The following is a 19,199-nucleotide window of genomic DNA, read 5'->3' as shown; positions in this document are numbered from 1 at the left end:
TTTCCTCTGTAGCCTTTCATGAGGTACCTTGTCAAACGCCTTTTGAAAATCCAGATACACAATATCAACCGGCTCCCCTTTGTCCACATGTTTGTTTACTCCTTCAAAGAATTGAAGTAAATTGGTCAGGCAAGATTTCCCCACACAAAAGCCGTGCTGACTCGGTCTCAGTAATCCATGTCCTCGGATGTGCTCTGTAATTTTGTTTTTAATAATAGCCTCTACCATTTTCCCCGGCACCGACGTCAGACTCACCGGTCTATAATTTCCCGGATCTCCCCTGGAGCCTTTTTAAAAAATGGGCGTTACATTGGCCACCCTCCAATCTTCCGGTACCACGCTCGATTTTAAGGATAAGTTGCATATCACTAGCAGTAGCTCCGCAAGCTCATTTTTCAGTTCTATCAGTACTCTAGGATGAATACCATCCGGTCCAGGAGATTTGCTACTCTTCAGTTTGCCGAACTGCCCCATTACGTCCTCCAGGTTTACCGTGAAGTCAGTAAGTTTCTCCGACTCGTCCGCTTCAAATACCATTTCCGACACCGGTATCCCACCCAAATCTTCCTCGGTGAAGACCGTAGCAAAGAATTCATTCAGTCTCTCTGCTACGTCTTTGTCTTCCTTGATCGCCCCTTTTACCCCTCGGTCATCCAGCGGCCCAACCGATTCTTTTGCCGGCTTCCTGCTTTTAATATACCGAAAAAAAATTTGACTATGCTTTTTTGCCTCTAATGCTATCTTTTTTTCGTAATCCCTCTTGGCCTTCTTTATCTGCGCCTTGCATTTGCGTTGACACTCCTTATGCTGCTTCTTGTTATTTTCAGACGGTTCCTTCTTCCATTTTCTGAAGGCAAAGTCTTGAAAATTAGTATTAATAATTTATATTGTACTCTAAACTGCACTAAAAGCCAATGCAGCTTCTTTAACTCAAAACACGATCAGCTCTTTGTAGTTCCCAAATTAGCCGCACCACAGCATGTTGTACTACTTGTAAAGCTTTACAGAAGGCCTGGGATAAACCCAGATATAGACTATTACAATAGTCCAATCTGGACAATGTTAGGCAGTTTGAACCAGAACACTAAAATCAGATGTATGTACTAGTGCTCTCTCCTTCCCCTCATTCCCTTTCCTCCTTTCCTGAAGTTACTATTGAGGAAACTACACTTCTCCTTTCTTCCTCAAAATGTACCACCTGTTCCTCTGATCCCATTCCCACCCACCTTCTTAATGCCATCTCTCCTGCTCTTATTCCTTTTATCTGTCACATTCTCAACCTCTCACTTTCCACTGCGACTGTCCCTGCTGCCTTTAAACATGCTGTGGTCACACTTCTGCTTAAGAAGCCTTCACTCGACCCTACTTGTCCCTCTAATTACCGACCCATCTCCCTCCTTCCTTTTCTCTCCAAATTACTTGAGCGTGCTGTTCACCGCCGCTGCCTTGATTTTCTCTCCTCACATGCTATTCTTGACCCACTATAATCTGGTTTTCGCTCTCTCCACTCAACCGAAACTGCGCTTACTAAAGTCTCCAATGACCTATTACTGGCTAAATCCAGAGGTCAATATTCCATCCTCATTCTTCTTGATCTTTCCGCTGCTTTTGACACTGACGATCACAGCATACTTCTCGATACCCTGTCCTCACTTGCATTCCAGGGCTCTGTCCTTTCCTGGTTCTTTTCCTACCTCTCCTTCCGCACCTTTAGTGTTCACTCTGGTGGATCCTCTTCTACTTCTATCCCTCTGCCTGTCGGCGTACCTCAGGGTTCTGTTCTTGGTCCCCTCCTCTTTTCTATCTACACTTCTTCCCTTGGTTCATTAATCTCATCCCATGGCTTTTCCTACCATCTCTATGCTGATGACTCCCAAATCTACCTTTCTACCCCTGATATCTCATCTTGCATCCAAACCAAAGTTTCAGCGTGCTTGTCTGACATTGCTGTCTGGATGTCTCAACACCACCTGAAATTAAATATGACCAAAACCGAACTTCTCATTTTCCCCCCCCAAACCCACCTCCCCGCTCCCCCCGTTTTCTATTTCTGTTGATGGCTCTCTCATTCTCCCTGTCTCTTCAGCTCGAAACCTTGGGGTCATCTTTGACTCTTCTCTCTCTTTCTCTGCTCATATCCAACAGACTGCCAAGCCTTGTCGTTTCTTTCTTTACAACATCCGTAAAATCTGCCCCTTTCTTTCCGAGCACTCTACCAAAACCCTCATCCACACCCTTGTCACCTCTCGTTTAGACTACTGCAATCTGCTTCTTGCTGGCCTCCCACTTAGTCACCTCTCCCCTCTCCAGTCGGTTCAAAACTCTGCTGCCCGTCTCGTCTTCCGCCAGGGTCGCTTTACTCATACTACCCCTCTCCTCAAGACCCTTCACTGGCTCCCTATCCGTTTTCGCATCCTGTTCAAACTTCTTCTACTAACCTATAAATATACTCACTCTGCTGCTCCCCAGTATCTCTCCACACTCGTCCTTCCCTACACTCCGCTCCATAGATAAATCCTTCTTATCTGTTCCCTTCTCCACTACTGCCAACTCCAGACTTCGCGCCTTCTGTCTCGCTGCACCCTACGCCTGGAATAAACTTCCTGAGCCCCTACGTCTTGCCCCATCCTTGGCCACCTTTAAATCTAGACTGAAAGCCCACCTCTTTAACATTGCTTTTGACTCGTAACCACTCGCCTCCACCTACCCTCCTCTCTTCCTTCCCGTTCACATTAATTGATTTGATTTGCTTACTTTATTTACTTTTTTGTCTATTAGATTGTAAGCTCTTTGAGCAGGGACTGTCTTTCTTCTATGTTTGTGCAGCGCTGCGTACGCCTTGTAGCGCTATAGAAATGCTAAATAGTAGTAGTAGTGCTGCCCGATTCAGTCAAAAAAATGATTGATTCGATACAATTATATTCTTTCAAAAAAAACTGGTTTTTCGATTCAATTTAACTTGATAGAAATAGTGAGGCCCACATGCTAATATTATAACACACAGGGTTAAAAAAAAAAAAAAAAAACAGCAGCAATTGAACAAAGGCAAACTTTAGTGTGAGCACGTCATGCAGTGTTACATCAAGTGAAAAGTGAAGTTTGGTCAAGTCCTACATCTTCCAGTTTTTATTAAGAAAAATGATTTTGTCCACTTTGGCTGGCTTCAGACAACTGTGTCTTGCAGCTATAATTTGTCCAGAAGCAGAAAAAATTCTTTCTGAGGGCACAGAGGTGGCTGGCATACACAGAAACATACTGTTCTTCAGATGCAATTGTTGTAGCTTCCTCAAAAGCCCGCAAAACAAACGAGTTTTTGGGCACAATCATAGTCACATTCGGCAGGTGAACCTCTCTTTGTGATTTTATTGCTGCTGCTCAAAGCTAAACCAATGGGTTGCTTGTCCCTGAAACATTTTCAAAACAGAATAATCCATTTGTGTATCTAAAAGGTAAACTTCTATAAAACAGATGAAGATGTAATTCCATGTGCCCCAATGAAAGGAGACTTTAATTCTACTTCCATTTAATTTCAATATATTCCATCATCTTCCTTCAAACATGCTGTTGTCACTCCACTCCTTAAAAAACCCTCACTTGACCCTACCTGTCCCTCCAACTATTGCCCCGTCTCCCTTTCCTCTCCAAATTACTTGAACACGTCGTTCACCGCCATTGTCTTGACTTTCTTTCTTCTCTATTCTTGACCCACTCCAATCTGGTTTCCGTCCTCTTTGCTCCACTGAAACTGCACTTACCAAAGTCTCTAATGACCTACTACTGGCTAAATCCAGAGGTCTCTATTCTATCTTTATCCTTCTTGACCTATCTGCTGCTTTCGACACTGTTGACCACACCATACTCCTAGATACGGTCTCCTCAATTGGATTCCAGGGTCCTGTTCTTTCCTGGTTCTCTTCCTACCTCTCACTTCGCACTTTCAGTGTTCACTCTGGTGGTTCCTCTTCAACTTCTATCCCGCTTACAGTTAGTGTGCCTCAGTGTTCTGTCCTTGGACCCCTCCTCTTCTCCATCTATACCTCTTCCCTTGGTACCCTGATTTCGTCCCACTGCTTTCAGTAACATCTTCATGCGGACGATTCTCAGATCTACATCTCCACCCCTGAAATCTCAACCTTAATCCAGGAAAAAATTTCATCCTGCTTATCTGACATTGCTGCTTGGATGTCTCTTCGCCATCTGAAGCTAAACATGACTAAAACTGAACTTCTCATTTTTCCCCCTAAACCCACCTCCCCTCTTCCCCCATTCTCTATCTCTGTTAATGGCTCTCACATCCTCCCTGTATCCTCGGCTCGTAATCTTGGTGTCATCTTTGATTCCTCTCTCTCCTTCTCTGCACATATTCAACAGATCGCCAAAACCTGTCATTTCTTTATCTACAACATTAGTAAAATCCGCCCCTTCCTTTCTGAATACGCTGCCAAAACCCTTATCCACACCCTTGTCACCTCTCGCTTGGATTATTGCAATTTACTTCTTACTGGTCTTCCGCTCAGTCATCTCTCTCCTCTCCAGTCTGTCCAAAATTCTGCAGCATGGCTTATTTTCCGCCAAAATCATTACACCCACACTAGCCCACTCCTCAAGTCACTTCACTGGCTCCCTGTCCGCTTCCATATACAGTTCAAACTTCTATTACTTATCTTTAAATGCATCCATTCTGCTGCCCCCAATTACCTCTCCACTCTCATCTCTCCCTACATTCCTCCCCATGACCTCCGCTCGCTGGACAAATCTCTCTTGTCATCCCCCTTCTCCTCCACTGCTAACCCTAGGCTTCGTTCCTTTTCTCTCGCGGCTCCTGATGCCTGGAATAAACGTCCTGAGCCTGTACGTCTAGCTCCATCTCTACCTGTTTTCAAATCTATGCTGAAAACCCACCTTTTCACTGCTGCTTTTGGCTCCAAGCCATTACTCATTTGCCTCCCCCTTGTTCCTTCTCACCCAGTACTTCCCTCCATATTGTCTTGTCTGTCTGTATTATTTTTAGATTGTAAGCTCTATTGAGCAGGGACTGTCTCTCTCTGTCAGGTGTTCAGCGCTGCGTGTGTCTGGTAGCACAGATTACAACAGTTAAAATAAACTCATCAAGAAAACAGGATATCCTCGCTGAAATTTGGCCATCTGCATTGTATAGAACAGTGAAGAAAAATGGGCACAAACTACAGAGTTCATCATTTTTGTTTCTACCAGCTACAATAATTTGTGAAGCTGTTTTAGTGATATTCAATTATTTCTTTTCTCCTCCACCCAAGGCACTGCCTATCCAACTGAAACAGCTTTAGACTTGTTACAGATGTGGACCAACAATAAAGAACAACAACGTGGAAGCAGCAGCTCATAGCTTTGCTTGCTTTGTTTTGAGCAATGACGGGTGCACGGGGGAGTGGACACACAGATTAACCAAATTGGCTTACTTGCTTACAGTGGACTAGATAGGCGGCTCACTTCCACTCCTGTCTATTAAACCTCCCTACTTGGCTTAGCTGCCGGTCCTGCCCCGATGTCAATTCCTGTTCTGGCTGTGCGACAATAGAGAGACTTTCTTGTCTGCGCTAACAGAGAGACCTTGGGCAGCTGCAGTGGTTTTGGTGACAGGGTGAGGGAAAAAGGGAGGGAAGCAGTGACAGCATCTTGGGTGACAGCGGGAGGGAAGGATAAAGCGGCTTGGGTGACACCGTGTGGGAGGGTGGGAGGGAGGAAGGAGGTGGGGAAATCCCAGATCAGAACTCCTGATTTTTTTCCAAAACAAATTGATTTTAATCGATTCATCCAAAACGAATCGACAAATTGGACAGCACTAGTATGCACCATAGGTTAAATCTTGCTCAAAATATGCAACTGATAAAAACAAATCTGAACTACTTTAACTACTTGGTCTTCATCCTAGCTCTGTTATACAGGGTGAGGCAAAAAAAAAAAAAAAAGTAACCCCCGACAGTTTTTTTTTTTGCTGTTTTCTCAGCAACTGCTTGGAATTTCAATGTGAAAGTAACAACAAATACAGCTGTAAAATATCTACGTTTATATGCTGAGTGGAATGAGATTATCTTAAAACACAGCAAAGTTACAGACTTTTTAGAATGGCCACCCAGTGATTTTCGCACGTTGAAAAATGTCTGCAATGTAAAACTACCATTATCTTGGGGGGGGGGGGGGGGGGGGGAACAGGATACTAGCTTACTGTTAATGACATCACAGTGACGGAGATTTTTCTAAACAATTTGAATTTGTTTTGATATGATAATTTACAAATAATTTCTTTAAAAGCATTTCGGATCAGAACAGAAATCATGGGCAAAGTGTTGGTAGCAGACAAAATGAGAATCCAGACACTGTGTTAACAAGGTTTTGGAGCAAAGATGTTAAGAACTTCCCAAAGTGACTAAAAGCCCGTGCTAAAGCTAGGGGTGGATTCTTTCAGCAATCACAGTGACTGCAAAATTCTGACACATTGTTAATTGTACCATATGAATGATGTTATTTTAGTGTGTTTTAGTGCAAACATTTTTAATGCACAAAAATTAATAGGTAGTAACGCTAAAATGTCAGTAACATCAATATAGCTTAGGATAATTAAATGTTTAATAGTAATATGTAAGTATTATGACTAAATAAGTACGTAAACTTTCTCACTGAAATTCAAAGTGGTTGATGAGAACGCTTTTTGCCTCACCCTGTACAGTTCAAGTTAAATCGAATCCTCATGTCACCTATGTGTCGGGTCCGATGATGGACGGTCATGGGGGACCTGCATAGCAGGAGGCCTCGAGACAGGCGGAGACCCACTTGACGCCTCACTGTTCCCAGTGTCTAAAGGTCTCGAAGCAGCCATGCTTACTGAGGCTCCCGATGCCGGTGTGACGCTAGACACTGATGCCGATGCAGACGTCAAGGAACCGGTCTTGGCTACAAAAACCTTAGCTCATTCAGCTTCTTGGGAAACCTAGGTCCTCTGCTTCATGCAAGGACAGAGAACACAGTTAGCAGGGCTATGGTCAGGCCGAAGATACTGCAGACACCAAGAATGGGTGCCCTTTCCCGAGATAGTTTGATTGCACCAAGTACAGCAATTGAAGCCACTGGGAATCTTCATGGACATGGATGGGGAAAACCTCGTCAGCCAAATTAAACGACTCGATGGAACTTACAGTGAATGAGCGACAGAGTTATAAGTTCAGATAAGTCTGCTCCTGTTTGTTTTTCAACTTCCAGTGCTTTCTGTTGATTTTTTTGTTAAAGAAGTTGAAAGTTTTAAGACTTCATGTAGATCTTAGAGAACGTATTTTATCCCTTCACTATATAAGATCCTGGTGGTATATGATGCTTGAAAATTCATTTATTATCATATTTTGTTTGAGTTAAATTCCACATTGGGTTAAAGCACTAAAGTTAAAAATTGGGAGTTCTTTATGGAGAGTATATCATGATGTATAGAGCTTTCAGTGAGCCACTTCTGTGGCCTGACTCACTGAAGTTATTGTCGGCTGCAGGTGCAGCCTATACTGAACTTTCCATTGAACCCTTTAATAAATAAATATTTATTATTTGTTTTCTCTTTAGGCATCGTTTATTCTACTTTTCTAAACATATTTTTGGGATTGACTTTTGAGCTGTCTCTCCCCTGGGATTTTTTTTAGCAGTTACAATATACAGCCACACATTATATGTAGTCAATCATCCAGCCAACATGCTTTGGCAAAACAATACATGCATCAGGAGGCAATTTGAAATAGATAAGATAGATACCCCTATAAACATAAGGAAAAACAAACAAACCTACAAAAAATGATAACATAACTATGTACCTATATATTTTTATCTTGTGAGCTGTACCACCTCAAAACAAAAAAGTATATATAGCCCTTATTGATAATGCTGTAAGGCAGGAAAAACCATAACATAAAATCATCTCACAAACAAATTAGTCCTAGAGAAGGAATAACTGGTATGCTAGATATGGTACATAACTACTTCTCGGATCATCTAGCACAGATCTCAATCTGTATCTGGTCAGCATATTAATCTTTGGAGGACATGATGGTACCAGTTCAGGGACCAATATTTATAGTCATAACCAAGTAACATGAAAATAGAACACACAAAAAAATAAAAAGCAGAACTGAAATTAAAATCAACATTGTTAACCAGAGGACCATCCTATTACTGGCAAATGCCCAGCTTCTGTTCCTTTTTCCACTTTCCATAACAGATGAAATCTTAGACACTATTTTACTGTCTATGGGAGAATAACGTCCAGGTTCAGTGATTTTCCTCATATCTCACTACTCAAAATGCTTGAAGTTTATCCCTTTCTCCAGATCCTATATCCAATTACTGTGCAGGCTATTTTCAGATTCCATCAAGTCCCAACATAGCAAATTGAAAAAGTTCTAGTTTGTTTTCAAGGCATCTACTTACCATTGTGGATGTTATTCCATTCAATACAGGAGAAGAAAGGATGAGAAAATAGACCCTCAAAGTTTAACCTTTCATTCTTTTCACGTAACAGATGCTGGATCAGATCAATATAATCCTTCCTAACCTTCGGATACTCAGGAAACATTAGGAACTTCTACGGAATAAAAATGTTTATCCTTAATTAAATGTACAATTGATAAATAAATAGCTTTTAAAGGTTAGATACAATATACTAGGTTCTAGAGTCTATGATTCTGCAGTTCTTGCTAAAGAAAATATTTGCCAAGGAAATACTATATAACCATTAGCTCTGCCATCCTTTGCCACCTAGGTGGTCTATTGCAAACGGAGTAGGGATGGACCACGGGTTTCCAACAAAGGAAAGAAGAGGCACTAGAGGAACACATCAAAAGGATTTTAATCAAAACCAATAAATGAGATGAATTCCGTCATTAAAAAGACAAAATACAATACGTCAAACTGGTGTTTCTCTAACTTTTGTATCACATCCATCAGAGAGTAATGCAACCAAGCAGCAGAACCCCGACACAGATCCATGTTCTGGCACAAATGCTGCCTCAGAGGTCACAGTGTCTAATAAATACAGCAAGCACCTCAGTGGCAGTAGCAGTAAACATGGAGAAATGCTAAGGAAAGCCATCAAAGCAGTGTGCACATGCATTGTTTTCTTTCCTCTACTGAACCTTTGACAGCTCTCCTCAGAGTGTCTCCACGCGTTACTGCTACTACCACTGAAGTGCTTGCAACATATCAAGTTCCAGAACTGCATTCATTAGACACTGTGATCCTTGAGGCAGGCATTCATGCCGAAATACAGATTTTATTTTATTTATTTGTTGCATTTGTATCCCACATTTTCCCACCTTTTTGCAGGCTCAATGTGGCTTACATTATGCCGTAATGGCGATCGCCATTTCCGGAATGAGAAATACAAAGTATTGTTATTTTAAAGTTCATAAATGTTAAGGTAAATCATAAAATAATTTGGATGAACAATTCATTTCAGGCATAAGAGATAAAGGGGTAATGCATTAATGTTCATTGGTGACAAATTACTAATTGGATGTGACAAAGCAAGTTTGTTCTAAATTTGAAGATGTCAGAAGCTTTATAGCTTGATTGTGATAACACTGATAAAGTTTCTGATTTGCTTATTTACTGGCGAAATTCAATTACCTATTATATCTATGATCTGGTATTTGGGTATTTCTTTGCCAACTGATGTTTGACTTTGAAACCATAACTGAAAGTATTCTGAAATTAGCTTTTCATAAATTGCTTTTATTGCAGCTGCTGTTGCTTTATTTATCTCAGTATGATCATTTTTTTTTTTGGTTTTCCAAACTTTGCTTTTACCTTCCTTAGACTAGAGGCTGACCAAAATTGTTGTTTTCAGTTTTGGCTGAAACCAAAACTGCCACAGAAGCTGTCGGAAAGTTTCAGCCGAAGCTGAAACCGAAAACTCAAGTTTGGTTGTGTGGATATGAACCAGTGAGAGCCACTGGGGATTGTCAGAGCTTGCATGCTGTATCCCTCTGTTAAACCCACAATATCCAAGTCAGAATATAATAATCAAAATAATTAAAGACAGCATTTTACCTCTAAGCGAAATAGCCTCCACACACATGGACCACAGCTAATGAAAACCGAAACGAAAAGTCACGGTGCGTTTATAGTGGCTGACTTTGTGCCACACTTGGAGTGACAGTTGACATCATAACTCCACAGAGAGGCTAATTCCCAAGGAGCTTATCAACCTATATTTACAGACGTAAATTCCTGCTATAATTTTATATCAAAAGCATTTATTTGGGGGAGAGAATGAAGACTGGTGAGCTAGAGCTGTTGCAGGCACTTCCAAGGTAGGCTCAGTGGCTGGTGACGCCATACTCAGGGCCCCTTCTTCAACTAGAAGTGTCTGACTCTGCTGCAGAATGCAGCCACTGGCATGTGCCTGAAGGGGCATGACCGAAGGGGCATGACCAAAGGGGCATGTTCTGCCCCTTTGGAGCCACAAGGATCCATGTCAGGTCCTGCTGCTTGATTGCATCACTCTCTGGTGGATGCAAATTATTGTACTTTGGCTCCAGTGCACATGCGCGAGTGCCTTCCTACCTGCCGCGTGAGGGTGGAAGCAACAATATAATACTATAGCATAGAAGATGACTCCAAGGGGAGGTGGGAGGATATGTGAGAATATATAGCCTGCTGTCCTCAGAGAACACCTGCTACAGGTAAGTAACATTGCTTTCTCCAAGAACAAGCAGGTTAATATTCTCACATGTGGGGAATCCCTAGCTACCACGCTCACTAGAAACTACCAATGACGAATTGCATCTCACAATAGCGAGGTTAGAAGAATAGATACATCTGAACCCACATGCAAATCGTTGAAGGTATAGCCTAGGACAAAGTAAAAATAGGCCTAAGTAGGTGGAGTCGGATTCCAGAACCTTAACCAAGACTGCATTACTATCTTATCCAAATAAATTGATACGTGGGCAAGCTGCCGCAGACACTGTATCCAAAGCAGAAACAAGATGTGAATGTATGTAATGAAGAATACACAGAAGTCTATGAAATCTGATTATCTTCTCGGTTGGCAGTAGTTGATCCAAGACAGCTTGAAATCTAAAGATTTCACTAAAGTGAAATCTGGCAGAGGTTTACCTTCAAGTCTTAACAGCAGGCAGTGGAATCTCAACTCCTGCCAGCCAGGAAGATAATCAGAAAACCCTGTTTTGTGTAATAAATTACCCCTGATGCAGCTAATTTGGCGAAATGTGGCCACATTGAGACTTGTGCAATAAAGTTTCCATGTGGACTTATTGAGTTACTAGACATTTATTGTGTCTGCTTTGCTTTGTTGTTGCCAAACAGATATTGCACGTTCCCCAATGGTGACTCATATGGGATGAAAGGAAACAAAAAGGTGGGAAGAAAACTTGTAGTGCTTGGGTACCTCAAGGACAGGCTAACGCTCGCTTGCAGGCCAAGCAATGCAGTTCACGCTTTCCAGGGGCATGACAAGCAATTGATGTAAAGAGAACCTTGACACAAACAAAGGTAGGAACCCTGGGTCCATGCAGAAAACCACTCCATCACAATGAAAGATCAGAACTGCTACCATGGCAAAGGTCATGGGACCCTGTGAACCGAAGGCGCAGCCACCAGAAACAAATCTGTCTGGAATGCAAAAAGAAGAAAAACACCAAAGCAGACACTATAAAATCCAGATCGTTTTTATTCAAACAGTCCCGATGTGGCCATGTTTCACCAATAAGGCTACATCAGGAGTAAAACGTAAACAAAAAAAAAAACAAAAACAAAACAAAAACAAAACAAAACAAAAACAAACAAACAAAAAAAAAAATATATATATATATATATATATATATAAGCAAATTCTAATACAACTATTACTTTTACTATTTATAATCTTTATTCATTATTACATATTGTTACAAATTCTTATTATTGTTCATTATTTATTAAAACCCACAACTAACCATTCATTCTTCATCCACACATACATAACTTATACATATATCATCACATTTTTTAAACTATTCAAATACCATAATACACATATATATTTTTGCCGATTAAGTCCAACAGTGGTAAACCTTATCAACTGATAATGCACTCGATATAATAGTTCACAAATCCAGTGCTTAAAGTTTTTCAAGTTCTTCCAAAACACAGTCACTTTAAAGTATCCACAACCTTATATCATTCCGATATCAGCAACTTTTCATTGTGGAAAAAAGGGGATCCACTGATACTCCACTTAATAAGCAAAATTGTCCACAAAATAATTTACTCCCAAACCATATATCTTCTAAATTCTTCGTGCTTTTCACCATCTTAATTCAACTACTGGCACGTAACAGCTTGCATTCTCCCTCGTAGTTGAAAATATGAAGACATCACTGGTTTAAATTTAACACTGCATTCTCTTTTTCTTTTTCACCAAGACCCAACATGTACATGTTTCGCTCCTCAGAGCGTCTTCAGGGGTCACAATCTAAATGAACAACAGTATATAATTCACTCTCTGTTATACATTCTCCATATTTCTAAACAAATAAAACCATGCTTACCGGCTATCGCAGACTGTTGGGTACTCGAGATTCTTTTTTTTTTTTTTTTTTAAGAGAGTTGAAATAAACTCCAGAGCTAGGGTACATAAGTATTACCATACTGGGAAAGACCAAAGGTCCATCAAGCCCAGCATTCTGTTTCTAACAGTGGCCAATCCAGGTCACAAATATTTGGTATCCCAAAAAAGTACAAAACATTTCATACTGCTTAACCAGAAATAGTGGATTTTCCCCAAGTACAATTTAATAATGGTCTATGGACTTTTCCTTTAGGAAGCCATCCAAACCTTTTATTAAACTCTGCTAAGCTAATCGCCTTTACAACATTCTCTGGCAACGAATTCCAGAGTTCAATTACACGTTGAGTAAAGACATTTTTTCTCAGATTAGTTTTAAATTTACTAATTTGTAGCTTCATCGCATGCCCCCTAATCCTAGTATTTTTGGAAAGAGGTAAACAAACGATTCACGTCTACCCGTTCAACTGCACTCATTATTTATAGATCTCTATCCTATCTCCCTCAGCCGCCTTTTCTCCAATCTGAAGAGCCCTAGTCGCTTTAGCCTTTCTCATAGGGAAGTCGTCTCATCCCTTTTATCATTTTATCACCCTTCTCTGCATCTTTTCTAATTCCACTATATCTTTTTAGAGATGCGGCGACCAGAATTGAACACAATATTCAAGGTGCAGTCGCACCATGGCGCGATACAAGGGCATTATAACATCCTCATTTTTGTTTTCCATTCCTTTCCTAATAATACCTAACATTCTATTTGCTTTCTTAGCCGCAGCAGCACATTGGGCAGAAGGTTTCACGTATCATCGACGACGACACCTAGATCCCTTTCTTTGTCAGTGACTCCTAACATGGGAACCTTGCATGACGTAGCTATAATTCGGATTCCTCTTTCCCAAATGCATCACTTTGCACTTGCTCACATTAAACATCATCTGCCAATTAGACGCCCAGTCTCCCAGTCCCGTAAGGCCTGCTTGTAATTTTTCACAATCCTCCGGCGATTAACGATTTTGAATAACTTGTGTCGTCAGCAAATTAATTACCTCACTAGTAAATCCCATTTCTAGGTCATTTATAAATATGTTAAAAAAGAGGGATCCCAGCACAGACCTCTGGGGAACCCCACTAACTACCCTTCTCCATTAGAATACTGACCCATTTAACCCTACTCTTTGTTTTCTATCTTTCAACCAGTTTATAATCCACACTAGCAAAGTACTTCCCATTCCATGACTCTCAAATTTCCTCTGGAGACTTTCATGAGGTACTTTGTTAACGCCTTCTGAAAATCCAGACACAATATCAACAAGCTCACCTTTATCCATATGTTTGTTCACCCCTTCAAAGAAACGTAATAGATTGGTGAGGCAAGATTTCCCTTCACTAAATTCATGTTGGCTTTGACTCATTAATCCATGCTTTTGAATATGCTCTGTAATTTTGTTCTTTATAATAGAGTCTCTACCATTTTGCCCAGCACTGACATCAGACTCACCAGTCTATAATTTCCCGGATCTCCCCTGGAACCTTTTTTTAAAAATCGGCGTTACATTGGCCACCCTCCAATCTTTCAGTACATGCTCGATTTTAAAGATAAATTACATATTACTAACAATAGCTCCGCCAGTTCATTTTTCAGTTCTATCAGTAGAACTGACCATTATATCCTCCAGGTTTAGAGAGAACTCATTCAGTTTCTCCAACTCGTCAGCTTCGAATACCATTTCTGGCACCGGTATCTCTCCCAAATCTTCCTCGGTGAAGACCGAAGCAAAGATTCATTTAGAGGCATATTTTCAAAGCACTTAGCCTTCCAAAGTTCCATAGAAACCACTGGAACTTTGGAAGGCTAAGTGCTTTGAAAATATACCTCTAAATGAAAATATGCCTCTTTATCTCTCTGCTATGGCTTTGTCTTCCCTGATCGCCCCTTTTACCCCTCGGTCATCTAGCGGTCCAAATGATTCTTTTGCCAGCTTCTTGCTTTTAATATACCTAAAAAAAAATTTTACTATGTGGTTTTGCCTCTAACGCAATCTTCTTTTTCTAAGTCCCTCTTAGCCTTCCCTTATCAGCGCTTTGCATTTGACTTGACATTCCTTATGTGTTATTATTTTCAGTCGGTTCCTTCTTCTATTTTCTGAAGGATTTTCTTTTAGCTCTAATAGCTTCCTTCATCTCACTTTTTAAGCATGCTGGCTGTCATTTGGTCTTCCATCCTCCTTTTTTTAATATGCGGAAATGTATTGGTCTGGGCTTCCAGAATAGTATTTTGAACAGCATCCACGCCTGATGTAAAGTTTTGACCCTTGCAGCCGCTCCTCTAAGTTTTGTTTTTTTCACCGTTCTTCTCATTTTATCGTGGAGGGGCATAATCGAACAGGGCCAGCCATCTCTAAGGCTGGCCACGGAAAGCGGTATACCGACTGTATTATCGAAACAAGATGGCCGGCCATCTTTCGTTTCAATAATACGGTCAGGGCCAGCAAATCTCAACATTTAGGCCGGCCTTAGAGATGGCCAGCGATAGAGATCACCGCCATTGGTTTTTACCGATAATGGAAACTAATGGCGGCCAACTCAACACCGGCCAAATCCAAGGCATTTGGTCGTGGGACGGAGCCAGCATTTGTAGTGCACTGGTCCCCCCTCACATGCCAGGACACCAACCGGACACCCTAGGGGGCACTGCAGTGGACTTCAAAAATTGCTCCCAGGTGCATTACCTCCCTTACCTTGTGTGCTGAGCCCCCCAAATCCCCCCCCAAAAACCCACTCCCCACAACTCTACACCATACCCATAGCCCTAAGGGGTGAAGGGGGCACCTACATGTGGGTACAGTGGGTTTTGGAAGAGGGTTGAAGGGCTCCCATTACCACACAAGTGTAACAGGTGGTGGGGGGGATGGGCCTGGGTCCACCTGCCTGAAGTGCACTGCACCCACTAAAACTGCTCGACGGACCTGCATACTGCTGTCATGGAGCTGGGTATGACATTTCAGGCTGGCATAGAGGCTGGAAAAAAATAATTTTTTAATTTTTTGGGGGGGGGGGGGGGGGGGTGGGGGGGGGTTGGTGACCACTGGGGGAGTAAGGGGAGGCGATCCCAGATTCCCTCAAGTGGTTCTCTGGTCAGTTGGGGCACTTTTTGGAGGCTTGGTCCTAAAAATAAATGGACCAAGTGAAGCCGGCCAAGTGCTCATCAGAGCCGGCCTTCTTTTTATCCATTATCGGCTGAAGCCGGCCATCTCGTAACCACGCCCCCGTCCCGCCTTCCATACACTACCAAAACGCCCCCCTTTAACTTTGGCCGGCTCTGCGACGGAAAGCAGTTGAAGTCGGCTTTCCATTATACCGATTTGGCCAGGTTCAGGAGATGGCCGGCCATCTCCCGATTTGTGTCGGAAGATGGCCGGCCCTCTCCTTCGAAAATAAGGATAGTCTCCTTTTTTAAAGTTAAACGCTAACATATTTGATTTCCTATGTATACTTCAAAGCATCCAACCATAATATCATCACTGTTATCAAGCGGCCCCAGCACCATTACCTCCTGCACCAGATCATGCGCTCCACCTAAAGACTAGGTCTAGAACTTTTCCTTCTCTTGTCGGCTCCTGTACCAGCTGCTCCATAAAGCAGTCCTTGATTTCGTCAAGGAATTTTACCTCCCTAGCATGCCCTAATGTTACATTTACCCACTCAATATCGGGGTAATTGAAATCACCCATTATTATTGTCTTGCCCAGTTTGTTTGCGTCCCTAATTTCCTTTAACGTTTCTGCATCCGTCTGTTCATCCTGGCCAGGCGGACGGTAGTGCACTCCTATCACTATCCTTTTCCCCTTTACGCATAGAATTTCAATCCATAGTGATTCCAAGATGTTTTTGTTTCCTGCAGAATTTTCAATCTATTTGATTCAAGGCTCTCCTTAACATACAATGCTACCCCTCCACCAGTCCGGTCCACCCTATCACTACGATATACTTTGTACCCCGGTATGACAGTGTCCCACTGGTTATCCTCCTTCCACCAGGTCTCAGTAATGCCTATTATATCTAATTTTTCATTTAGTGCAATATATTCTAACTCTCCCATCTTATTTCTTAGGCTTCTGGCATTCGCATATAGACATTTCAAACTATGTTTGTTGCTCCTATTTACATCATGCACAGTACTTGACAGTATTAATTTTGCAATCTTTTGTCTGATATTTATCTTTATTTAAGGACACCTGGTCTACTATGGTCTCTTTTGCAACCTCACTATCAGGATACCCTATCTTCCCTGTTTTGGTGATATCTTTGAAAGATACCTTATCCCGAACTATGCGTTTTTGAGCAGCTGTCACCCTTCCCCCAGTTTCTAGTTTAAAAGCTGCTCTCCTTTTTAAATGCAGATGCCAGCAGCCTGGTCCCACCCTGGTTAAGGTGGAGCCCATCCTTTCGGAATAGGCTCCCCCTTCTCCAGAATGTTGCCCAGTTCCTAACAAATCTAAAACCCTCCTCCCTGCAAAATCGTCTCATCCAAGCATTGAGACTCCGGAGCTCTGCCTGTCTTTGGCCCTGCACATGGAATGGGTAACACTTCAGAAAATGCTACCCTGAGGTTCTGGATTTGAGCTTTCTACCTAAGAGCCTAAATTTGGCTTCCAGAACCTCTCTCCCACATTTTCCTATGTCATCGGTGCCCACATGTAGCAAGACAGCCGGCTCCTCCCCAGCACTATCTAAAATCCTATCTAGGTGACGCGTGAGGTCCGCCAACTTTGCACCAGGCAGGCAAGTCACCAGGCAAGTGGAAACAACCCCTTTGATGTTCATGGGCACAAGAAAGTACGAGGAGTAGAATCGTAAGCCTCATCCCCTGATAATAGGGACTCGACAGTATGAGCCATCAGAAGGGCGGAGAGATCTTCCACAAGGAACTGCTCGCACTGAAAACTGATGTGAGTCACTCCCGGCGAAGAAATGATCAGCGGTTAACACGTCCGAAATAACTGCAGCCTCTGCCAACAGTAGATTGGCAAGGACAGTTACTGGCATCACAGCTATGTTCTCCTGGTGCTGATGAATAAATGTATGGGGTCAAGTCACTGAGAGTAAGGAAAGGCAGCAAAAGAGAGGGTCTCTTCCCCAACGTTCAAAGGATCATCCAGATGAGAGTTGCAGTAGGCACCCGAGAAGAGAGAATGCAACAGTAGCTGTGAATTTGTTGATTTCCTGATGAGGTCAGTGACCCCCTCCATTTTGCCCTAAAAGGGTTATCTCCGTGGCACGTGGCATGCACCAACCACCCGCTGAACGCAGAACTGCAAGTCAGAGACGAGCAGTCACAAGGGACTGCACAGCCAGTCTGGAGGCATAGATCCTGGAAGTCACATCAAAAAGTGCCAATGACGACCCAGAACTTGCAACACCCCACCTGCTGCTCAGACAAATGGCAAAGTGACTTGGACCAGCTCCAGTGGGAGAGTAGCTGCCAAGGAAAGCGTTTGATGGCCGAATTCCCAGAAGAAATACGGTCGTGTGAGAGCAGGCAGGACTGAAGTCGGGAGAAGTGCAAGTGTCCATGGTACTAGCGTGCCTCCGAAGAGTACCTTGGATCCTCCTAGGACTCCCATGAGCATTCTTCACCGGTGTCAGTCAGGAACTCCTCATGGGAGGGCTGAGCCTATGAAAACCAGGAGAGTTCTGAAACTAGTGCATGGAGGCAAAGTTCATGGGAGAGAGCAAACCCGACAGAAGCGGCTTCCCAACTTCTCACTAGAACATGAGGCCGATGGACCAGGCTAGTACAGCCGTCCTAGGAGGAGACTCCCAGTCCAGGAACTATCCTCCACCTCTGAAGGCAAAAAAAAATGCCCCCAAGTCCTGAAAAAAAAGAAGGCAAGGAAGGCTCCCAGATGGAGATAACCTCTGGTCTCGTGGCAGGGAGAGTTCAGATGGCAATCAAAAGGACTCCTTCTCTGACAAGTGTGAGGGATCTGCATCTGAACTCTATGTGCCTGCCACTGGTGTCAGCCAGAAACCTCATATGGGAGGGCTGAGGACCGAGTCTGCCTCGACCTGAGAAGAAGCAGGACCCCAGAGAGGGGCATCAAGGATTGGGCTCCAGCCCCAAATCCCACAAAACGTCGATCGACACAGGCATCAGTCGACACCGGTGTCACTCTGGGCAAGTCACTTAAACCTTCCGTTGCCTACCGCATTGAGCCTGCCATGAGTGGGAAAGCGCGGGGTACAATGTAATAAAACAAACAAACATGCAACACCGGCGCCGGAAGGCCACACTACAGACTGAGGACCATTTGAGGCAAACACAAGAGGCATGGCAGGCACAAGCACCTTCGCTACCAATGCCTCAGGAAGAAAACCCGGAGCCCAAGGATCAAGGCTCAGATCTCCCCAGATAGGAGCGACATTGGAAGAGTTGGCATCATGTAGACAAACTGCTGAAGCAGGGGAGCCACACCGCAGGCTGAGGGCCATACGGGGCTGAGTGGAGAAGCATGGCTGGCACAAGCACCATCGATGCAGATGTACTCTGAAGAAATGAGGCAGCAGTTCAGCACAGACTCATGCAGCGCCATCCTCCTGGCATCAAGACTCCCTG

The 19,199-nt window shown here is 43.0% G+C and overlaps 1 protein-coding gene across 1 annotated transcript in view; it reads right to left on the bottom strand.

The window, feature by feature from the left end:
• Positions 1–19,199, bottom strand: part of CIT (citron rho-interacting serine/threonine kinase) — a 1,023,678-nt gene that overhangs the window by 836,583 nt on the left and 167,896 nt on the right. Inside the window, 1 exon segment of the mRNA XM_030217566.1 lies at positions 8,443–8,596. Coding sequence (XP_030073426.1) covers positions 8,443–8,596 — 154 coding nt within the window.

The sequence above is a fragment of the Microcaecilia unicolor genome, chromosome 11 (genome assembly GCF_901765095.1).
Source record: "Microcaecilia unicolor chromosome 11, aMicUni1.1, whole genome shotgun sequence".
Taxonomy (NCBI): domain Eukaryota; kingdom Metazoa; phylum Chordata; class Amphibia; order Gymnophiona; family Siphonopidae; genus Microcaecilia; species Microcaecilia unicolor.
This window is presented reverse-complemented; position numbering and strand designations above follow the sequence as displayed.